The 19,097-nt window shown below is 37.3% G+C and overlaps 1 protein-coding gene and 1 pseudogene across 2 annotated transcripts in view; both read left to right on the top strand.

The window, feature by feature from the left end:
* NAV3 (neuron navigator 3) overlaps nucleotides 1-19,097 on the top strand; it is a 309,585-nt gene that overhangs the window by 219,514 nt on the left and 70,974 nt on the right. For both annotated transcript variants that reach the window (XM_072973357.1, XM_072973356.1), the window contains exons 13-18: nucleotides 6,247-6,379; nucleotides 7,012-7,282; nucleotides 8,272-8,980; nucleotides 11,232-11,720; nucleotides 15,456-15,497; nucleotides 16,899-17,059. In XM_072973357.1, the coding sequence (XP_072829458.1) occupies nucleotides 6,247-6,379; nucleotides 7,012-7,282; nucleotides 8,272-8,980; nucleotides 11,232-11,720; nucleotides 15,456-15,497; nucleotides 16,899-17,059 (1,805 nt within the window). The remainder of the gene's footprint in view (nucleotides 1-6,246; nucleotides 6,380-7,011; nucleotides 7,283-8,271; nucleotides 8,981-11,231; nucleotides 11,721-15,455; nucleotides 15,498-16,898; nucleotides 17,060-19,097) is intronic.
* LOC116282695 (dolichyl-diphosphooligosaccharide--protein glycosyltransferase subunit TMEM258 pseudogene) lies at nucleotides 3,311-3,540 on the top strand (annotated as a pseudogene).

Raw genomic sequence — 19,097 nt, 5'->3', positions numbered from 1 at the left:
TACATTTTTAGCTGTCCTAGATTGTTGAGAAAAATTTAGCAGAGTAATAGATCTGTACCTTGGAGGCGATCAAGACTTGTTGTTTTATTAAAAAATATATGTATAATCAAGAATTCTTAGCATATCTTAATGAAATTAAAAGTGAAAGGATGAAGAAAATATATTGATGAGTTTGAGACATACTACTCAGAGCTCATTATGTGAGTAAATTAACGTTTTTTGTCAGTTTAAAAAAAAACTGTTTTCTATAAAGCTTTTTTAACCTAATTAACTGTGTCATAATAAACAAGATAAGTTTCATCCTAGCTAAAGAGAATCTACAAAACCAAAGATGAAAGTCAAAATCACAGAACCTTAGGATGAGGAGAATTATATTGTCATCAATCAAAATTATTCCTTTAAGATTGCTTAGCAAAGAAATATGTTGAACAAATTTTTCTCAAATTCTACATTGATTATTGTGTCCAATTTCATTTACCATTACTGCAAAGAAGCAGTATTTTTAAAAGTAAAACTACTTCGTTCATTTAGCAAATATCTACCAGTCATCTATTAAATAATAGACACCATGTTATATGCTAGAGTCTTAAAGATAAATGTAACTCAGTCTCTGACTTCAGGTAATTCAGATTCTGACCAAGAAGATAGAAAAACACAAAATAATGGTTAAACATATGACTGTTATATGCTCTAATACAGTGATTAACATTTACTTCCTCTGATCGCTCTGCAGTTTCCCTGTTGTGAAGAAATTCTTGAACCCTTCAAACAATTGGTAGTAGCTCTGTCCTGCCATGCATTTAACATTCACCTATTCATCTTTTAACATTCATCATTCATCTATTACAACACCATTTCATGTTATAATAATTTGTTTAAAATTTTGCTCTTCATAGTAAATAGTCCTTCAAAGGAGAGGAGCTATAATTTATTCAGCATTTAATGAATAAGAGCAGATTCTTACTAAGAGCTTTTATGGAAGGAGGTAAGGATTTTCATCCTCAAGGAAATGAGTTTTCCAGGATTAGAGACAACTTGGCTAACAGTGGAACCAAGTGAGAGAAGAGCGGTAATAGCACTCATGTTTTATGACAGATGGATAACCAGGTAATGTCAGTGATTGAAAGGGAGAAGAAATTTTAGAGAGAAATGATGGAATCTAGGCAGTGAATTTGAGAAGTTGGTGACAGGACATCCTTGAGAAAATATTCAATAGAAGGATCAAAATGCTGATCAGTTAATCGGGGAAGAAGTCTGGATTAGAAATGCGAATTTGAGTGTCATAATCATGAAGGTGATATTGAAGTTGTGAAAGACAAGGAAATTTCCAAGAAAGAATATCTAAGGTAAGTTAAGATTAAGTTCTGAATATTGAGAAATTTGAAGGAATCTCAAAGAGGAAAAAAAGTAAAGGGTTCTGAGGACCAGCAAAGTTTTTACAAAGAGACTGTAAAAGCTCATCGTTAGTGTATTTCAAGATAAAAGGGGTGAGAAAATGGGAAGGAAGCAGAGTGCTGACCAAGCTTTAGGGCATCATTCCTGGGTTCAAATCGTAGCTGCATCATGGAAACCTGGGCACATCGTTCCACCTACCTCTTTACCTTTATAATGCCTGTCTTATCCATTTGTTGGAGGCTTATATATAATATATTAAGTATTTAAAGTAATAAGATACAGTAAGCACTCAATTCATGAATTTATTGACCTTAGTGAAGCATTTTCATTAAGGTATTAGGAGGAAGATCTTGGAATCCAGACGAAGAAGACAGAAACAGGCTATATCTTTGGAATAGGAATTAAATCACTGTTGTGTTAAGCAGAATTTCTAAGTAGCCATGAGAAATCACCTGAGGTTGAATAACCTGAACCTATATGCATTCAGTCATTATAATTATTAGATATTAATATAAATATATTATTAAATTACTCATTCTAATTAGTTGACTTAGTCACCATTTTCCAAAATGATGATGGGGAAAACATGTTTAATTAACACAGAGTCAGGACAGATATGGAAGACCATTAGGGTGGCAAGTACTTAGAACAGAGGACTAGTTAGACTGTCTGTCACTCTAGTGATCCTTTTGTTCCAGCATCTTTGACTCTTGCATCATTTGTAAAGAGCTCAGTGGAGTAAAACAACACAGAAAGCCCTGAAAAATAGATGTTAGAGAGTAGCTATAAACCAGACATCGAGCTTAGGAATCAGTAGATTTCAGAGCACTGGAAATACGGAAGGTTGTGGTCGAAAACGAGATTGCAGAATTTGAGATCTCAGAGGAGATGGAAAACTGTAAGCATTATAAAATGGTTCATGTAAGTGATGGAATTGCTTCCCACACAACCCTGTGAGACAGGGAAATCAGCACAGCAAGTTTAAGTGGACAGTTTAGCTCTGCAGTCTCGAAAGGGGGCTCCAATGAAAGACTTGAATTTTATGAATCCATTGTTCTTTCCATTACAACAAGCTGTATTTGGACGTCTGCTCTTCATGTCTGTGACATTATATTTGTTGCTTTGTTGTATTTTTATTTTTCTATTGAGAGATTAAAACTTTATATCTTATTTTGGATTCTTTCATTTATGTCATTTTAACCAAAGTCCTTGTGTTCATTTGAGACTTTAAATGCTTTTAAAGCATAAGCAATTTTTTTTTTAATTCCCAGTGAGAGTTGTTGCATTTAACTTTTAGTTGTTACTGCTAGGATTTACATTGGTAAAAGCTACAACTAGAAATATTAATTCTGTCCTCCTTGCCAGAGAAATAGTTACTTTAAAAATACTCATTAGAGATTTTAACTTTTTGTTTAGTTTTACTCTTTGAGTACTGAATATATTGTGCTAAACATTCCTTAAAAATTCATTTTATGTGAGTATGAAAGGATACTTCCATAATTGCTTTTCTCTGAATCTCAGTAAAACATGAGACCTCTGTTCAACATTTATGTGTTGGTCATTACCATAAATAATAGAAATCCAAAGAAAAATAACACACAGTTCTGTACTCAGAAAACTCACAGGCTAATGGTCCATTTAGACACCTTTTTTATAGATTTATAAAACAGTGTGCTAAATCCAGTCCTGTAAGTTTGTGCAGAGTATTGTGGCCGTGCAGACGGGGAGCTTCCTAAGGCTTCCTGACAGCAGCGAGTAAAAGGGGCTTCCCCAGAAGATGGGATGCTGGAACCGCTTCGTAAGTGTGGGTTAGTTAAGGTGGCCAAAGGATAGCGTGATCAAGGGCAGAGATTGGATGCTCCTGCCGACGTGTTCTTCCAGTAGCTGAGTGGTGGATTATCCTGTGCCCGGCCAGATGGAACTTGAGGCCATGAGCAGATGCCCCAGCCCAGTGAATCCGGCAGTCTTTCCCCATTTGACTGTGATGCTGTTGGCCACTGGCATGTTCTTCACCACCTGGTTCTTCATATATGAGGTCTCCTCCACCAAGTACACTAGGGATACAAAGAGCTCATCTCGGTGGCCTCACTCTTCATGGGCTTTGGAGTCCTCTTTCTGCTGCTCTGGGTCAGCGTTTATGTATGAGCTTCCAAGGGTTCCAACCAGTCGGCTCCACTGAATCCCTGCTTTTGTAAATTATTATTATTGTTGTTGTTGTTATTATTATTATTATTATTATTATTACTACTACTACTACTACTGCTGCTGGAAGTATCCCACCTGCTGCTCAGAATAAAGACAGACCAAAAAATAACAAAAGGCAGAGGTTGGAAACAATGTGATACTGAAGGGAACTGAATGTAGCTCTAAGTTAAAGTACAGAATGTGAGCCAGGGGCTGTAAAGAATTTAAGGTGAAGCGGTAGACGAGGGCCACCTAATAGAAAGCCCCGATGTCTTTTAAAGGAGCCTGACCTTTGCTTTAGGCTAGTGGTTGCCCAAGAGTGTATATTTATAATTTTATAATTATATGCATGCCTTCCTGTGAGAGGATAATATATGTATTATATAACATATATAAACATGAAATTTAAAGGATCTATTAAAGAATTTTTTTTTAATTATGAATGTATTGATAGAGATTCTTAGTTGCAAACTACAGAATCTACTTCATCTCATTTAAGGAATGCAATTATATAAGAAGGCTCTCTGAATACCTGGGGTGATTGGAGAACCAGGCTCTTTGAAGGCTCTTAGCCAGTCACGGCTCCAGGGTGTCACTGCCTCCTCTACTGGGTTCTGTGACCCTTGGAACTAGAGACCAGATATCTGTCTGCCAGTGCTGACAAGAAATTGAATGACTCTGCTACTGTGTTTGCCTGAGGGTTGTTTTTCTCATTTGTGATTCTCTGGGTGCATACGATAGGCCCTGTGTTATATGCCGTATCTGTCTATAAGGGAGTCTGGAAATGTGAGTTTTTTGCAGTCTATCTTGGAAAGGTAAGACTCATAATGTGGAAAATTATTAAAATCAGATGTAGGGAAGTGTTCAAAAGATTGGAACAATCACAAATGACAGATATTTGGTGCAGTGGTACAAAATATCCTTTTGCTCTCCTTAAAATGTAATCACTATTGATAATATAATTTATAAATGTGTTTGGTAATCATGCTTTATGCTCTCAGTAGCTAATAGCTCAAGCAAGATACACACCCAGGGAGGGATCATCATTAACAACATTTTCTATAAATTCAAATTTCAGATTTTCTTCTTGATAATTACTTCTCTACTTGGTTTGCTCTCTGATCTCAGCACCTCACTATTATTTTTAATTTACGATGTGACTCATGGAGGACATGTATCGGAGTCAGAAAATTGTCAGTCCACCATCCTCTGTGCTCAGCTTGTGCTTCCATCACGGGTCGTCTCGTCGGAGTGTGGATTACTTGCAGGAGGTTTTCTTAATCCACTTGTCTATTTTATGAGACTTCATTGTTGTCTGTATCTAATATCTATATCCGGTGTGCATGAATTCAGTTAATGCAGTGCAGGCAAGGCAGCAATACACCACAAGAGACTGAGAACCAGCCAGTAAGTAAGAGACTGGTGGTCCCCCCTTCCCTCTGTGGAGCACCCATTCTCATTCTAATACTTCTGAGTTACCTCACACACGGACTAGGTGGGGGTACCCGTGTTAGCCTGCGCGTGAATATTCATATAACCTGTTTTATTAGTTCTCCTTTAGGTTAAGAACAGATATATTCAAAAATTTACATAGTTTTCTTATGCCCCCAGTGGATTGCTTTGTGTACCTCACAGGGCAGGTGCATTCCATTTTGGAATCCACTACTTTGGTAAAGAGCAGTCTTTGAAGAGTAGTCTTCAAAAGAGTGGCGTGGCCAGATGTGAATTTTTGATCATCGACTCACGTTTAGCAGATGCAGTTGTATTGAGAAAGACTGCAGGCAGCAAGGCCAGTAAGAGGATATTACATGTTGTCCAGGCCAGAAATTGTGGGGTGGGTGGCAGGAGGGGTGATATGATAGAATGAGCCTCAATCTTCAAGATTCGGTGAATAATTGGAAGCAGTTACTAAGGTAGGAGAAAAGAATGAAGAATGGCTTTCTGTTTCCTAACTAAAGCACCATTTTGTTTTTGTTTTTGTTTTGTTTTAATTTTTAGTGCAAAGGGTGAATTCTTACATGCTCTGTGACTCCTGGTTGCTTTCTCAGGAGAAAAAAAAATGTTATGGGTTATGTTATTCTTTCCTGATGCCAGGCAGTATTTGTAGTGATATTTTTATTCATTCTATAAACATCCCCCTGGATCTCCTCTAGACACTGATTCTTTGCAAACTTTCAATAAGGTTATTCTCAGATTTGCGCTCAGCTCTTAATAGTATGATTTTCCAAATAGGAACAGTGAATACTTTTCATCAAAAGAGTGAAAAAAACAAGAATTCTGCATAATGTCTGCACCTAACTACATTCCTGCCAGCTGCGTAGGAGGGTTCCCTTTTCTCCACAGCCTCTCCAGCATTTATCATTCATGGACTTTTGAATGATGACCATTCTGACTGGTGTGAGGTGATACCTCATTGTAGTTTTGATTTGGCTTCTCTGATAATTAGCAACACTGAGCATTTTTTTCATGTGCCTTTGGCCATCTGTATGTCTTCATTGGAGACATGCTTGTTTAGGTCTTCTGCCCATTTTTGGATTATACTTCAATGAAAGAAGAAAAAAACAAGAATTCTCTCCCCAGTGCCTGGTACGTGTTAAGTGGAAATATGGGTGACTTGCATTGTGCATCCTGTGTTTAGTTCATCGCTGCTGTGTGTCTTGTCTTTAGCTGGGATGACAGCAGTTCGGTGAGCAGTGGTCTCAGTGACACCCTGGATAACATCAGCACTGATGACTTGAACACCACTTCCTCAGTCAGCTCTTACTCCAACATCACAGTCCCTTCCCGGAAGAACACTCAGGTGAGAATCACCTTCTTCCTCTTTCCAGTGCTTCTGCCAGATTTTTCCAAAAATTATGGTACATTGCATTGACATATAGCACAACCTCTGCATAAAATGAAGCAGCTTATTTATACAATTTTTCAGTTGATTACAATCTAATCCAGAGTGTCTTCTGTTGCCATATGTTTGTTTATAATATTGATATATTTGTTTAGGAATCTAAAACTGATTTTAATAGTCTAATTTTGGACTTTACTTGATTAATTTTATATTGATCTCTGAGATGCCTTGCTGGACCTCTTGAGAATGATGAATCGAGAATGGATATTACATAATTAAGTTTTATCTTGTCTTACTTCTCCTTGTTAGATTTGACATAAAAAATGCCTCCCTCTCTGGAGTGCTTAATTGGGGTTTTCTGCACACATTTCTCCTGACATTTCTCTAATATGTGCAAGTGAGAATTATACAGCTAAAATTAATGAAACTTAAATGAAGACAGAGATAAAAATAGAGGAGTCTCTGGAATTCTTTTGAAATATAAATCACTGTTCCTCTTTTTTTTTTTTAACCAGTCATCTGAAAGTACACTCCAGTGCTTGATAGATTTTTCTACACAAAGTTTTTCTGTCACCTTTTTTTCTTCGTAGCTGAAGACCGATTCAGAAAAACGATCTGCAGCAGAGGAGCCCTGGGATAGTACAGAGGAACTGAAAAAAACCGAGGAGGACTTTGATAGCCAGGGGGATGGGGGTGGCAAGTGGAAGAGCGTTTCTGCCGGACTTCCTGAAGACCCCGAGAAGGCGGGGCAGAAAACCTCCCTGTCTGTTTCACAGACAGGTTCCTGGAGGAGGGGCATGTCCGCCCAAGGAGGAACGCCATCTAGGCAGAAAGCTGGGACCAGTGCACTCAAGACCCCTGGTAGGCTTGTCTCTGGCAGCTGTTATGCCAGATTGTTTTCATTTATTGCTTCCATTCAATCTTTGTTGTCTTTATAGTAGCTTTTCTTAATTAAATCAGATTCTTCATACTGTTTAATATTTTCTGTCTAAATTTCACATGCTTTATCATGGAAGTCCACATAAACTTAGCATTCCAGGCATTCTCCACAGAGCACCATCCTAATTTGGTGAGGGTCTTTATTTTGCCAGAGTCATTTCTGGTGACATGGAAGTCCAGTAAGCCTACTTATTCAAAAAATAATAATAATAAAATTGCTTTCATTCTGACTTTCTTATGAAAGTTTGGAATACTTATTTTAACTATGCACCTGCATTTCACTTCCAACTCTGAGAAGCAAGAGCAGTCACATTCCAGGGTTGGAATGCTGGAGATATGAAACATCATTTTTTTTCACTTTCTTTTTTTTTTTTATTGAAGTATAGTCGGTTTACAATATATTAATTTCTAGAGTACAGCATAGTGATTCAGTTATACATATATACATTCCTTTTCATATTCTTTTTCATTATAGGCCATTACAAGATATTGAATATAGTTCTCTATGCTATACAGTAGGACCTTGTTGTTTATCTATTTTGTATATAGTAGTTAATATCTGCAAATCCTGAACTTCTAATTTATCCCTTCCCACCCCCTTTCCTTCTCTGGTAACCATAAGTTTGTTTTCTGTCTGTGAGTCTGTTTCTGTTTTGTAAATAAGTTCATTTGTGCCATTGTTTTTAGATTCCACATAGAAGTGATATCATACAGTATTAGTCCTTCTCTTCATTTAGTATGAGAATCTCCAGGTCCATCCATGTTGATGCAAATGGCATTATTTTATTCTTTTTATGGCTGAGTAGTATTCCATTGTACATATCTACCACAACTTTTTAAACATCATGTCTGAATTAGACTTGATGAAAAAAGAGAGTGTTATATGAATTTGTGTATTTCTCCTTAATTAGGAAAAACCGATGATGCCAAAGCTTCTGAGAAAGGGAAAACTCCCCTGAAAGGATCGTCTCTACAGAGGTCTCCTTCGGATGCAGGAAAAAGCAGTGGGGATGAGGGGAAAAAGCCGCCCTCGGGCATTGGACGATCAACGGCCACTGGCTCTTTCGGGTTTAAGAAACCAAGCGGGGTGGGGTCATCTCCGATGGTCACAAGCAGTGGAGCCGCCATAACGAGCGGTTCCGCAACGCTGGGTAAAATCCCCAAATCTGCCGCCATCGGTGGGAAGGCCGGTGCGGGGAGGAAAACCAGTTTGGATGGCTCCCAGAATCAGGATGATGTGGTGCTGCATGTTAGCTCCAAGACTTCCCTCCAGTACCGCAGCTTGCCCCGCCCTTCGAAATCCAGCCCCAGCGGCATCCCGGGCAGAGGTGGCCACAGATCCAGCACCAGCAGCATTGATTCCAACGTCAGCAGCAAGTCAGCCGGGGCCACCACCTCAAAACTCAGAGAACCCACCAAGATTGGGTCGGGGCGTTCCAGTCCTGTCACTGTCAACCAGACGGACAAGGAGAAGGAAAAAGTAGCAGTCTCAGATTCAGAGAGTGTTTCTCTGTCAGGTTCCCCCAAATCCAGCCCCACATCTGCTAGTGCCTGTGGGACCCAAGGGCTCCGGCAGCCAGGATCCAAGTATCCTGACATTGCCTCTCCGACATTTCGAAGGTAAGAATGCGTCAGATGATGCTGGGAAAATACAAAATGCTGTACCTCAGGGTATAGATGTATCCTATATACTATCCTATAAAAGATAAGTATATATCCTAAATATATGTCATATATATATATATATATATATATATATACACACACACACACACACACACACACATACACACTATGATACATATATCTTAGAATCTTACTTAGTTTCTGAGTACGAGTTTTAAGAAGCTGATGATATCAATAGCTTAGTGAAAAAATACGGCTCATGGTGAGAAATGCTCAGACTTTGCAGTCTTGCTATCATTGCAGTATTAGCACCAGAAACAACATTCATGAGAGACTTGAAAGCAGATGGCAGTACCTAGGGGAAGTGATAAAATAAAGCAGTAGCTTGTAAAATTTCCATAGATTTTCATCTTTCCACAGTTAAAAATCAAATCAAACCAAATAAGTCTTCATGGCTGTTGGTATTCATTCTAGTATTTATTATGTTGCTGGCTCTTAATGAGCTGATGATCACGACGGTGGATGAAATTGTATCCCTTGCACAGTACCAGGTCACAGTGGACAGATTTATACAGTATCGTGTCTTGACATGTTAATGAAAATCACGGCATGGTATGACTGACAGAACTTGAAAACATTTGGATGTTTGGTACAAGATTATAACTAAGGAATGGGCTAGGTTTTCTAATTCTTCGTCATGTTTCTTTGCTATGACTCTGAGAAACCAAGCAAGGCTTGGTTTCTGCACAGAAACTGTCTTTGTTATTGAACGTGCAGAATTCTGCCATGAGATAGCCCTGTTTTTAAATACTGGTGTGTTTTAAGTGGCAGGAAAATACATACTGTTAAAACTTGGGACAAATAGTTAAATCTCTCTAGGTCTGTTTCCCCATCTATGAAATGATAGAGTATAATTTATAGTCTGTTACATGTTAAATATTTTTAATGTTTGCTTTTATTATGCTGACTAAATCAAGAGCCTTGATACCTGGGAAATAGAGGGTCTTGACATTTACTTTTACATTTCAAGCAATCTCAGTACATGATTGTTTGAAAAACCTAGAGTTTTTAGATTCCTCAGTAGAAATATTAATGCTGAAGAACTGACTTTTTGAAATGTTGATTCTCACTGGAAAGAATAATCTTTGTTGTGAGAATAACTGTTTCTGTTGCTTAAGTAAAAGCCAATAGTGCCCTCCAGTGGCCCATTACCTATGAAACAATTTCTCATATTCGTCATAAAATATTTTGCTATAGGAAATACAGATTTCATTGCAGCTTAATTAGTAATCATTATGCCATTACTTCATATCACTTTATTTCCACATTTACATAAATTTAATTATATCATCTGCTTCATTTGCAAAACTAAAATGTTTTCTGAACTAAACTCCAACATCTAACTTAGCACCAACTGTGTTTCAAATCACTCTTAAAGGTATATATTTGAGGCGGGGAGGGTACACTCAGTGGTAGAGTGCATGGTTAGCATGCACGAGGTCCTGGCTTCAATTCTCAGTACCTCCATTAAAAAAAATAACTAAATAAACCAAATTACCTCCTCTACCCAAAAAAAAAAAAAGGAAAAGCAAATATGTATTTGACTAGCACTGGCAACTGACATAAAACCCTTTGGTCTTTCTTGGGGAAAATAGACAAACCAACATGTTGCCAACAACATCCAATGTTGTTTCTAACCAACTAGTCTCTGACAACCACTCAGGCCACCAGCTACACAACATAACCTCCAAAACCTTGCCTTAAGCATTCCTTTGAGATTTTGGAAAAACTGTTAAAATGAAAAAAGAAAGAAAGAAAGAAAGAAAAATCATTTCAGTGTCATATACCGAATGCGTAGAAGTTGTTTCATTATAATGGTTCTCTAAATAGGTAACAACAAATGTGGTCAAACGATTTCATCTTTGCAAAAAAAGTCTCATGAACACTTAATTGTGCAAACCAGGGATTTCCACTTTTGAGCTCTGTTTCCTTTTGTTTGGCCTGTGTCCTCCCACCATCGAGGGGTACAGCCCAGTACCGGCTGACTTACCCTTATGGTGACAGGAGAGATTTGGGGCACTGGATAAAGAAGTTCAAGTTTCTCAAGTTCATTAACACAGAGACAGGAAGCGCTCGGTGCTGGGTCCACTGAAGCGCACCTGGCTCTGTGTACTGTAACCCGAAATATGAAATGTGGCTGTTAGTGTCTCGGAACAACTGAAGTTGTTATTTGTTTTTCTTTTAGGTTGTTTGGGGCCAAGGCAGGTGGCAAATCTGCCTCCGCACCTAGCACGGAGGGTGTGAAATCCTCCCCAGTAATGCCCAGTCCTAGTACCACATTAGCGCGGCAAGGCAGTCTGGAGTCGCCGTCGTCCGGCACGGGCAGCCTGGGCAGCGCTGGCGGGCTCAGTGGCAGCAGTAGCCCTCTCTTCAATAAGCCCTCAGACCTAACTACAGATGTCATAAGCTTAAGTCACTCGTTGGCTTCCAGCCCCGCGTCGGTTCACTCTTTCGCCTCGGGTGGTCTCGTGTGGGCTGCCAACCTGAGCAGTTCCTCTGCTGGCAGCAAGGACACTCCGAGCTACCAGTCCATGACTAGCCTCCACACGAGCTCGGAGTCCATTGACCTCCCCCTCAGCCACCATGGCTCCCTGTCTGGACTGACCACAGGCACCCACGAGGTGCAGAGCCTGCTCGTGAGAACGGGTAGTGTGAGATCTACTCTCTCAGAAAGGTGAGCTTTCCCGGAGGCGTCCGTGAAGCCCTCACCCCCTCCTCCCTGCACGGCGCCTCCCCCCCTCCCCTGTGACGTTCCCTCGATTTCAGTGGGAGTGCCACTTGCAAAGGGACGTAGGATGGATGCGACTGGGCCCTTTGTATGGGCTTCCTCCCGAGATTGCAGAAGGAAGTAACCTTTAAGGATAAGAAAATGGGATAATTAGTTTCTTAATGTGAATGTACATATATACACACTCAATAGGCAATTTGAATACAATTCAAAGCATGTATTTATGTATTGAATGTTTTCTCGAGACGTATCAGTGATTTGGCCTCAGCTCCAGGACAGCATATCTCCTCCAGATAATTTCAGCATTTTCAAGTCCAAGTTAAAATGGTGCTCTGAGTGAAATGTTAAATTTGCTATATTAGCATTTCTGTGGAAAAATAGCAAATGGGTCACTGGGAATCCTAGTTGAACTAGCAAACAGATCCGTTGTCAGATATGCAATCTTAGAGAAAATTACACCAGTGACTCTTTAATAGGCCCTTTGAAGAGACACCACTTTCTGAGATGTTTCCCATTAATTTAATGAATTACTATTTTCTTTTAAACTTAAAGTGAAGAACATAGTGAGGCATTCCTTACCTAGCAGACTTATCAGAAAGCATCAAAGATGGCTCCAGATACTCTTCCCCCCAAAACTATTTCTCAGATATTTTGGTACTCTTTCCACTAGGAGCATGTCTTAAAACTGCCCCTTTTTCCCTGATGAACTTAATTGTTTTTGTTTCCTGCCACACCTAAAGCTTTCAGAAATGGTCTTGGCTATGTATCTTTATTGTGTTATTTGTAAAAGCACCATTGGTCACTGAAAGTGCCTGATACCTTTCCCAAACTTTTGTTCGGCCTATGACTGATATTGGCATGTCACCTCAGACTAAGCATGCTGCAAATAGGTTATGATCTGTTAACCAGAATCACCTTCCAAAATGCTAATGATTTTTTAATCATAAATGTAACTGCAGCAAGTTGACCATTTAGCCATCAACCTATTTCTTTGACATTCATACATTAAAAACAGAGAAAAATGGTCAAGTAACTATTTGTAAGCAAGTAACCCTCAAATAAAACTGGATGGTAAGACTAATGAGTTTTATAGCTATAATATAAATGCAATGTTAATAGTTTACTTTGATCTATATTTTAGCAAAAATCAGTATATATTTTCACTACAGAAACACACTGGAAAGTATACAGTTACCTATTCTCTTTAGGCAATTTTTTTTTAATTTTTATTTTCAATCTTTGAAATAGACCAGTTTTACAAATGGTTGGATTCTAGTATTGTAAGTAGCCAGATCAAGAATTTTTCTAAAATAAACTTTAAATAAACTAATCTTGAATAAATGAATGCTTTAAACTTGATTCTTAGTAAAACATATTGATGAATATTAAACTGTGAAAAGCAAATTACCTCCAGAGGTATATTATATAAGACAGAACAGTAACTAGTTTCTTCCAATCAATTACTGGATTGAAATAATTTTTAATATAAGATGCTGCACTTTTTCCTTTCCTGGGAACAAAATTGCAAGCCAAAGCAATTTATTCTAATCCTTCAAAGTACCCCCGAGAACTTTATGATCTGTTGAAGAGAAAAATAGATTGTATCAAAGATCCTAGCTTTACTATAATTAAGTCCGCAGAATATTGGGAACACTGCAGAGACTAGAGAGCCATACTTGAGGGAATCTGTGCTAAAGAGTAAATATTTAAGACAAAATAATTAGAAAGATGCAATAGAGATGTAGGCAGATTCATGACTTACCTGTTTATCTACAATTTCAGAATACTTTATTGGTATTCAAGGTTCTAGTACTAGTAAATCAACAGTTTTTCATAAAAATTTTAATTTTGGTTTAAATTTCCCCCCATTAAAATATCGTAAATAAACAAACAAATGAATTCTTTAACGATATTCTCTCTAACTACTCTAGATTATTGGTGGCGTTGGCTATCACTAGTTCTCATTTATTTTGTTTGTTTTGTTCTTTGTGACCAAATCGAACCTTAAAAGTAATTTTTTTGTTTTTCAGTTTTAAATTTAAAAGTAATTTATAGTTGTAGCCAACTTTACAAATTTCTGGCTTGTTTTTAAATATCAGATCTGGCTGCCCCACCTTTACAGTCCTGCACAGCATCTCCTGGCTTTAGGCAAACAGCGTCTTCAGACTGTTGGTTAAAATTCCTTCTCCACGCATTCCCACTGCTTTTTGACTCCTGCAGGCATGTACATTTTTGACCTTTTAGGGTTTGAGAAAAGTATCTGTATTATAAAATTATTAATATGCAGATTCAAACACATATTTCTACTTAAAGTTTTAACTTATATTGGTAAACAGTTTTTTCCTGATTTTTATTTGATTAAATTCTCTGCCTCATACGAACATATAATGTTTATCCAATTAATAGCACGGCCAAAACAATGCCTATTTTCAATGTCCTCTGTAAGGTTAAATTTTAAAAATTTTTCACACGGGAACAATACCATCTTTAAAGTTGCCTATGACTTTATTAATGCTTCAGCATAATGTAGTTGATATTTAAAGTTCTCGTATTTATTCAGTATGATTCCTTTCTGTTTGCTGGTTTATCCACACCACTAAAAACACTTCTGTAATCAAGATATATACCAGAACTGGCCTGTATACAATATACCTTATTTGGACATTTCTGATACATAAAAGTTGTAGGGTGCTTTTGGATGCTTTCTGTTGAAGTGCTAAAGAACAGAGCACACATAGAAGAAAACATTTTAGCTTTGATTTTTGAGTGATTACATTTCAAGTCAATATGTCTGCATTCATGTTATGTCATCCCCATTATGCATATCCTGTGTTTTTAATTTTGATTGTTTGAGGTTCTAATGGAAGAGAGCTATCATTCTGCAAATGCAAATTAATTGTGCTCTTTGGTGACCCAGAGATTATGACAGAACTCCCTAGACTTGTTCCACTTAGTTATTGCCACCCTCTTCCTCTATTTTTAGAGGCCATTTCTCATTTTCTCCAGACACATTCTTTCATCCCTTTCTAGGACCAATGGAAACTTCTTTAAAATAGAGACTGAAAACTTACAGCCTTTTAAACATCTAATTTATAATTTCTAAAAGATGACGTAGTTTAATTTCATGAGAATATTTAAATAAATGATACCAGAAGCAAGCTTATACTTCAAGCAGATATGTATTATCTTTATTCTCTTATAGGTAAATGGCAATACGTCTGCCTTTATTTTTATTAAAGATCATTTAAATACAAAAAATAAGTATTAACATTTTTTACACCTTCTCTGTCCATTGGAACTTGTCACTAACTTAGGCAGAGAAGATCTTCCTCATCTCCACCCCTGTGATTCTCCTGCACATGCAGTCGCAGCAGAGGTCTAGTGATTGGCATGGGGAAGGAAAAACTGCCAAAGCACTGGGTGTATGGAATCTCGAGGAGAATTATGTTAACATATAATTCAATCTATCTTCTGATAGTCCTGTCACTACATAATCATTGAATGTATGACAACAATGGACATCTGGTCTCTTTTGGTTGGCCTTTTCCAATGAGTTGAGCGTTAAATATGTGTTACCAAAAGAACCTTTTTTTGTGTAATTCAGAGAACCATTTATGTTGGATGTGTAATTTGGAAGTTCTGTTTACATTATGTCCTTAGGGATTTTCTTTGTTTTAACAGCATGCAGCTTGACAGAAATACACTACCCAAAAAGGGACTAAGGTATATATTTCTCTCAGCACCACTGCTGCCTTTCTCTGTTGTTACGTAAATTTTGTGTGCTGTCTCTTTACTTCTTTCTTTCTTTGTTTGCAAAGAAGCACCTGACATCGAGGATGAAATCGCTTTCAATCCTAATGTTTTCTCTGGCCTGAGGAGTTGGTGAGATAGCCCTCAGGTAGAGATTTTCATTGAGGCCAAAAGTCAAGAAATTAAATCTAATGTAAAAGCCATTATTCTGGGGGCAGCAACTTTTCATAGAATTTAGAACTCACTTCTGAAAATTAAAATAAAGTGGATTTTTCTAACGTTTACACATTGGAGGCATATGCTTATAAAACCTCAACCCACATAGTCCACATATATGGCCAGTGAATGTTGAAACGTTGAAGGATGCTCTAATTTGAATCAAAGAAAATCTGTTTTCATCATCAGAGGACACATATGGTAACTGAGGTATGAATTTTTAAAGAATCCTTTTGGTAAAAACTCAAAAGTTTTGTTTTCTATTTTTCTGGAGTGCTGGTATCTTATCAGATCAATTTAGACACAAATTAGTCTAATATCACATCATAATCTCAAAATAACTATTCAGTTCATCATAAAAAAGGAAATGCAAATTGAACGCGTGGCCATCCTTTATTGTATACTTTTATCTGATTAGAAAATACAGAATGAACTACTAACAGAGATTTAACACCATATGAACACAATAAGTTGACTGCTCTTTAGTACCAAGAATTTACTTACTCTGGTGAAATTGAATGCTGGCCAAATAGGTCTTTGTCTGTTATCCTTCTTCTCTCCAGTTCCTTAGCAATAGCAAAGAGCTTGCAATTATTCCATTTTACAATTTTGTTCCAGAAATTTATTTTTTAATAAAGTAAGCCCATTTTTCTCTCCATTTTTTTTTTTTAAATCCAGACATGGTGTCAAGTGTCATTTTAACCAAGTAAATGTTTTCCCTTTCTTTTAAAAAAGATCTGTCAGTTTGTATTCTATTTCCTCTGTCTTGCTGTGGCCATCACTCCCGTTGCCTTGGCTTCCAGCCTACTCCTGTCCACCATATTGAGCCTATGTCTTCACCCTCTTCTCATCCTTCTGAACAGTGTGCTTTTGAGCTCCTCTCAATTAACCTGGCTGTCTGCTCATTGCTCATGATTTTCAACTACATATCTCACAGAAGCATAATTTTCTTTTCAAAATCCTTTATTTTTTTTTCCCTGTGAGATTCAAACAGATGGTGTCAAATCATCTGGAAGAACTAAGCAATTATAATTAGATTCAATCTGTCTGAGAATGTTGTTCAGTCTGAATAGTCAGCTCCTCTCTATTGTGTTCTTGTCCTGATACTACCTTGCCCTTGCAGATGTGCTTAAGCGTCTTAGCTGTGCTGTTTTGCAGATACACCCCGTCATCTCGGCAGGCCAACCAAGAAGAGGGCAAAGAGTGGTTACGCTCGCATTCCACTGGAGGGCTGCAGGACACCGGCAGTCAGTCACCCCTGGTCTCCCCTTCTGCCATGTCGTCTTCTGCAACAGGAAAATACCACTTTTCCAACTTGGGTAAAATATTCATCCATTTCATCTTGTTCCTTTCATCACCTACTCTCCCAGCGCCCCTGGCATCTCTCTATGAAAATCATTCATTTGAAGAGGAGATAAAAGAAACCATAGCAGTACCTTTTGTTTGTATGATGCTTACTATCCACTAAATAATTTCAAAACATGTTGTAGTTTACTGCTCATGACAACAAGCTGACATAGGTAAGACCATTATTATTTTATAGTCTGGGATCCAGAGACACAAAGAGATTATTTGACTTAAAAAAAAAAGGCTCACTGATGCCAGAACACCTGACGCTAAACCTAGGGGTTTTCTCAGAGTCCTCTTAAAAACTAGGAAAACATCTCCTTATTTTCTGTTTAAATTTTTTGCATGTTTATAAGAAAATGAATTACCTTTTCGTAGAAAAATAGAAATAATTAAGAAGAAGATAAAGTACGTGATTCCATGGCTTCACAATTACTTCTTTTACTGTTTGAAAATTAAAACTCTCCTTAAGATGCATATGAGAAATCCTATTAAGGTAGTACCCTGTAAACATTTTTGGATAAATGCAGTGGAAAAAAAAATGACTATTTCAGCCATCGGGTTACTTTGTGCTTAGCATAATTTATATGAAATATAAAATCATTTGTAAAAATGTCATAGAAAACACAGGGAAGAGAGTGATGAAATAATGAAAGTCTAAACATGCCAGTTATCCTTTAATAGATCCAATGCTTTTAAAAATAGATTTCTTTTCTGCAAAGTCACATAAAGTAGTCCCAATATTTATTCTCTCTTCACTTGAAAAAAATTTGTTGTAATCATGGATCAACAGACTGTCCAAGTTCTTTACTAATTTGAACTTTTCAACTTTCTGCCCCGTTGGGATAGTCAGGCTATTTCTCTTCCATTGTAACTATTTCTGCTGTACAGAAGAGAGTTTGGGGCAATGAAAAAACAGTTATTTTGTTCATGGTTTCATATGTACTAGTGAAGATACATCAGGCACCAAGTTTTTGTTGCTAAACTTACACAGAGATAAGACTTCTTTGCCTCATAATTGTAAAGGATGCTGTAGCTTTTGCTTTGAGTTGCAGTTATAAAACACAGCAGGAAGCTAAAAAGTTTGACTTCACAAAATGAATTTAAAATGTTTTTATAGAGTCATAGGGTTATAAAACAAAATCTAATTTTATACAACATTAGAATCAAACCCATGTCATCTAGTTTGCTAAGTTTGCTGGCTATCTCATGTCACCTGTCAGTCTTTTGATTCACTGACATTAACTTGAATATTTGACTCTTTACCCCATTATTTCTCTATTGCTATTATTCTGATTCAATCTATCTAATCTATTTTTTTTTTGTGAAGAAAAAACTCACTGCTTACTATGTCTGATCATTTACCCTCAATGTTCTCATCTGTGGAATGGGTACGTATTACCTAGATTACATAGTGAGGAATGACTCATCTAATGTGACCAAGACTCAGGAGAGCATCAATCTTGTTAGCCTCTGCTATATCATCATTTTTATTGGAATGAAATGTCTTACACTGTCAGGGACAACTGTGGCAGATTTCAAACTGTTCTTACTGCCTCTAATCTTACGTCTCTCAACATTTCATCCAGTGGGTCTTATGAAGAAAGTCCTTCCCATACGTTTCAGCACACTCTCGTGTGCCTACCCACATTTTATAAGCATTTGTGGATTCAAATCAGATGTTCTGAGATCTCAATGCTGTATGATTTTACAAGAGAAAAAAATGACTAATGTGAAAAACATGAAAAATATTTTTTAAGAGTTTGGGCTGTATTTCCAGATCACCTGAACTTATCCTTATTAGACAAGAAAGCTGACACTGTTAAAATGCTACCGTACATAAAAGTCATTTTATTATTAAACTTAAAAATACATCAAATGCAGCTGTCAGATGTAACTCGAATATGGGTAGCATCCTCCTTCAGTTTCCTTTGGTCGTCAGTTGTTTCCAATTTATCATTATTTTTTCTGAATGATCAGTAAGGTCAGTGATTATTACTAATGTTCAAG

The sequence above is a fragment of the Vicugna pacos genome, chromosome 12, assembly GCF_048564905.1.
Source record: "Vicugna pacos chromosome 12, VicPac4, whole genome shotgun sequence".
NCBI classification, from domain to species: domain Eukaryota; kingdom Metazoa; phylum Chordata; class Mammalia; order Artiodactyla; family Camelidae; genus Vicugna; species Vicugna pacos.
The sequence above is the reverse complement of the archived record's forward strand: the minus strand, read 5'-3'. Positions and strand labels throughout refer to the sequence as shown.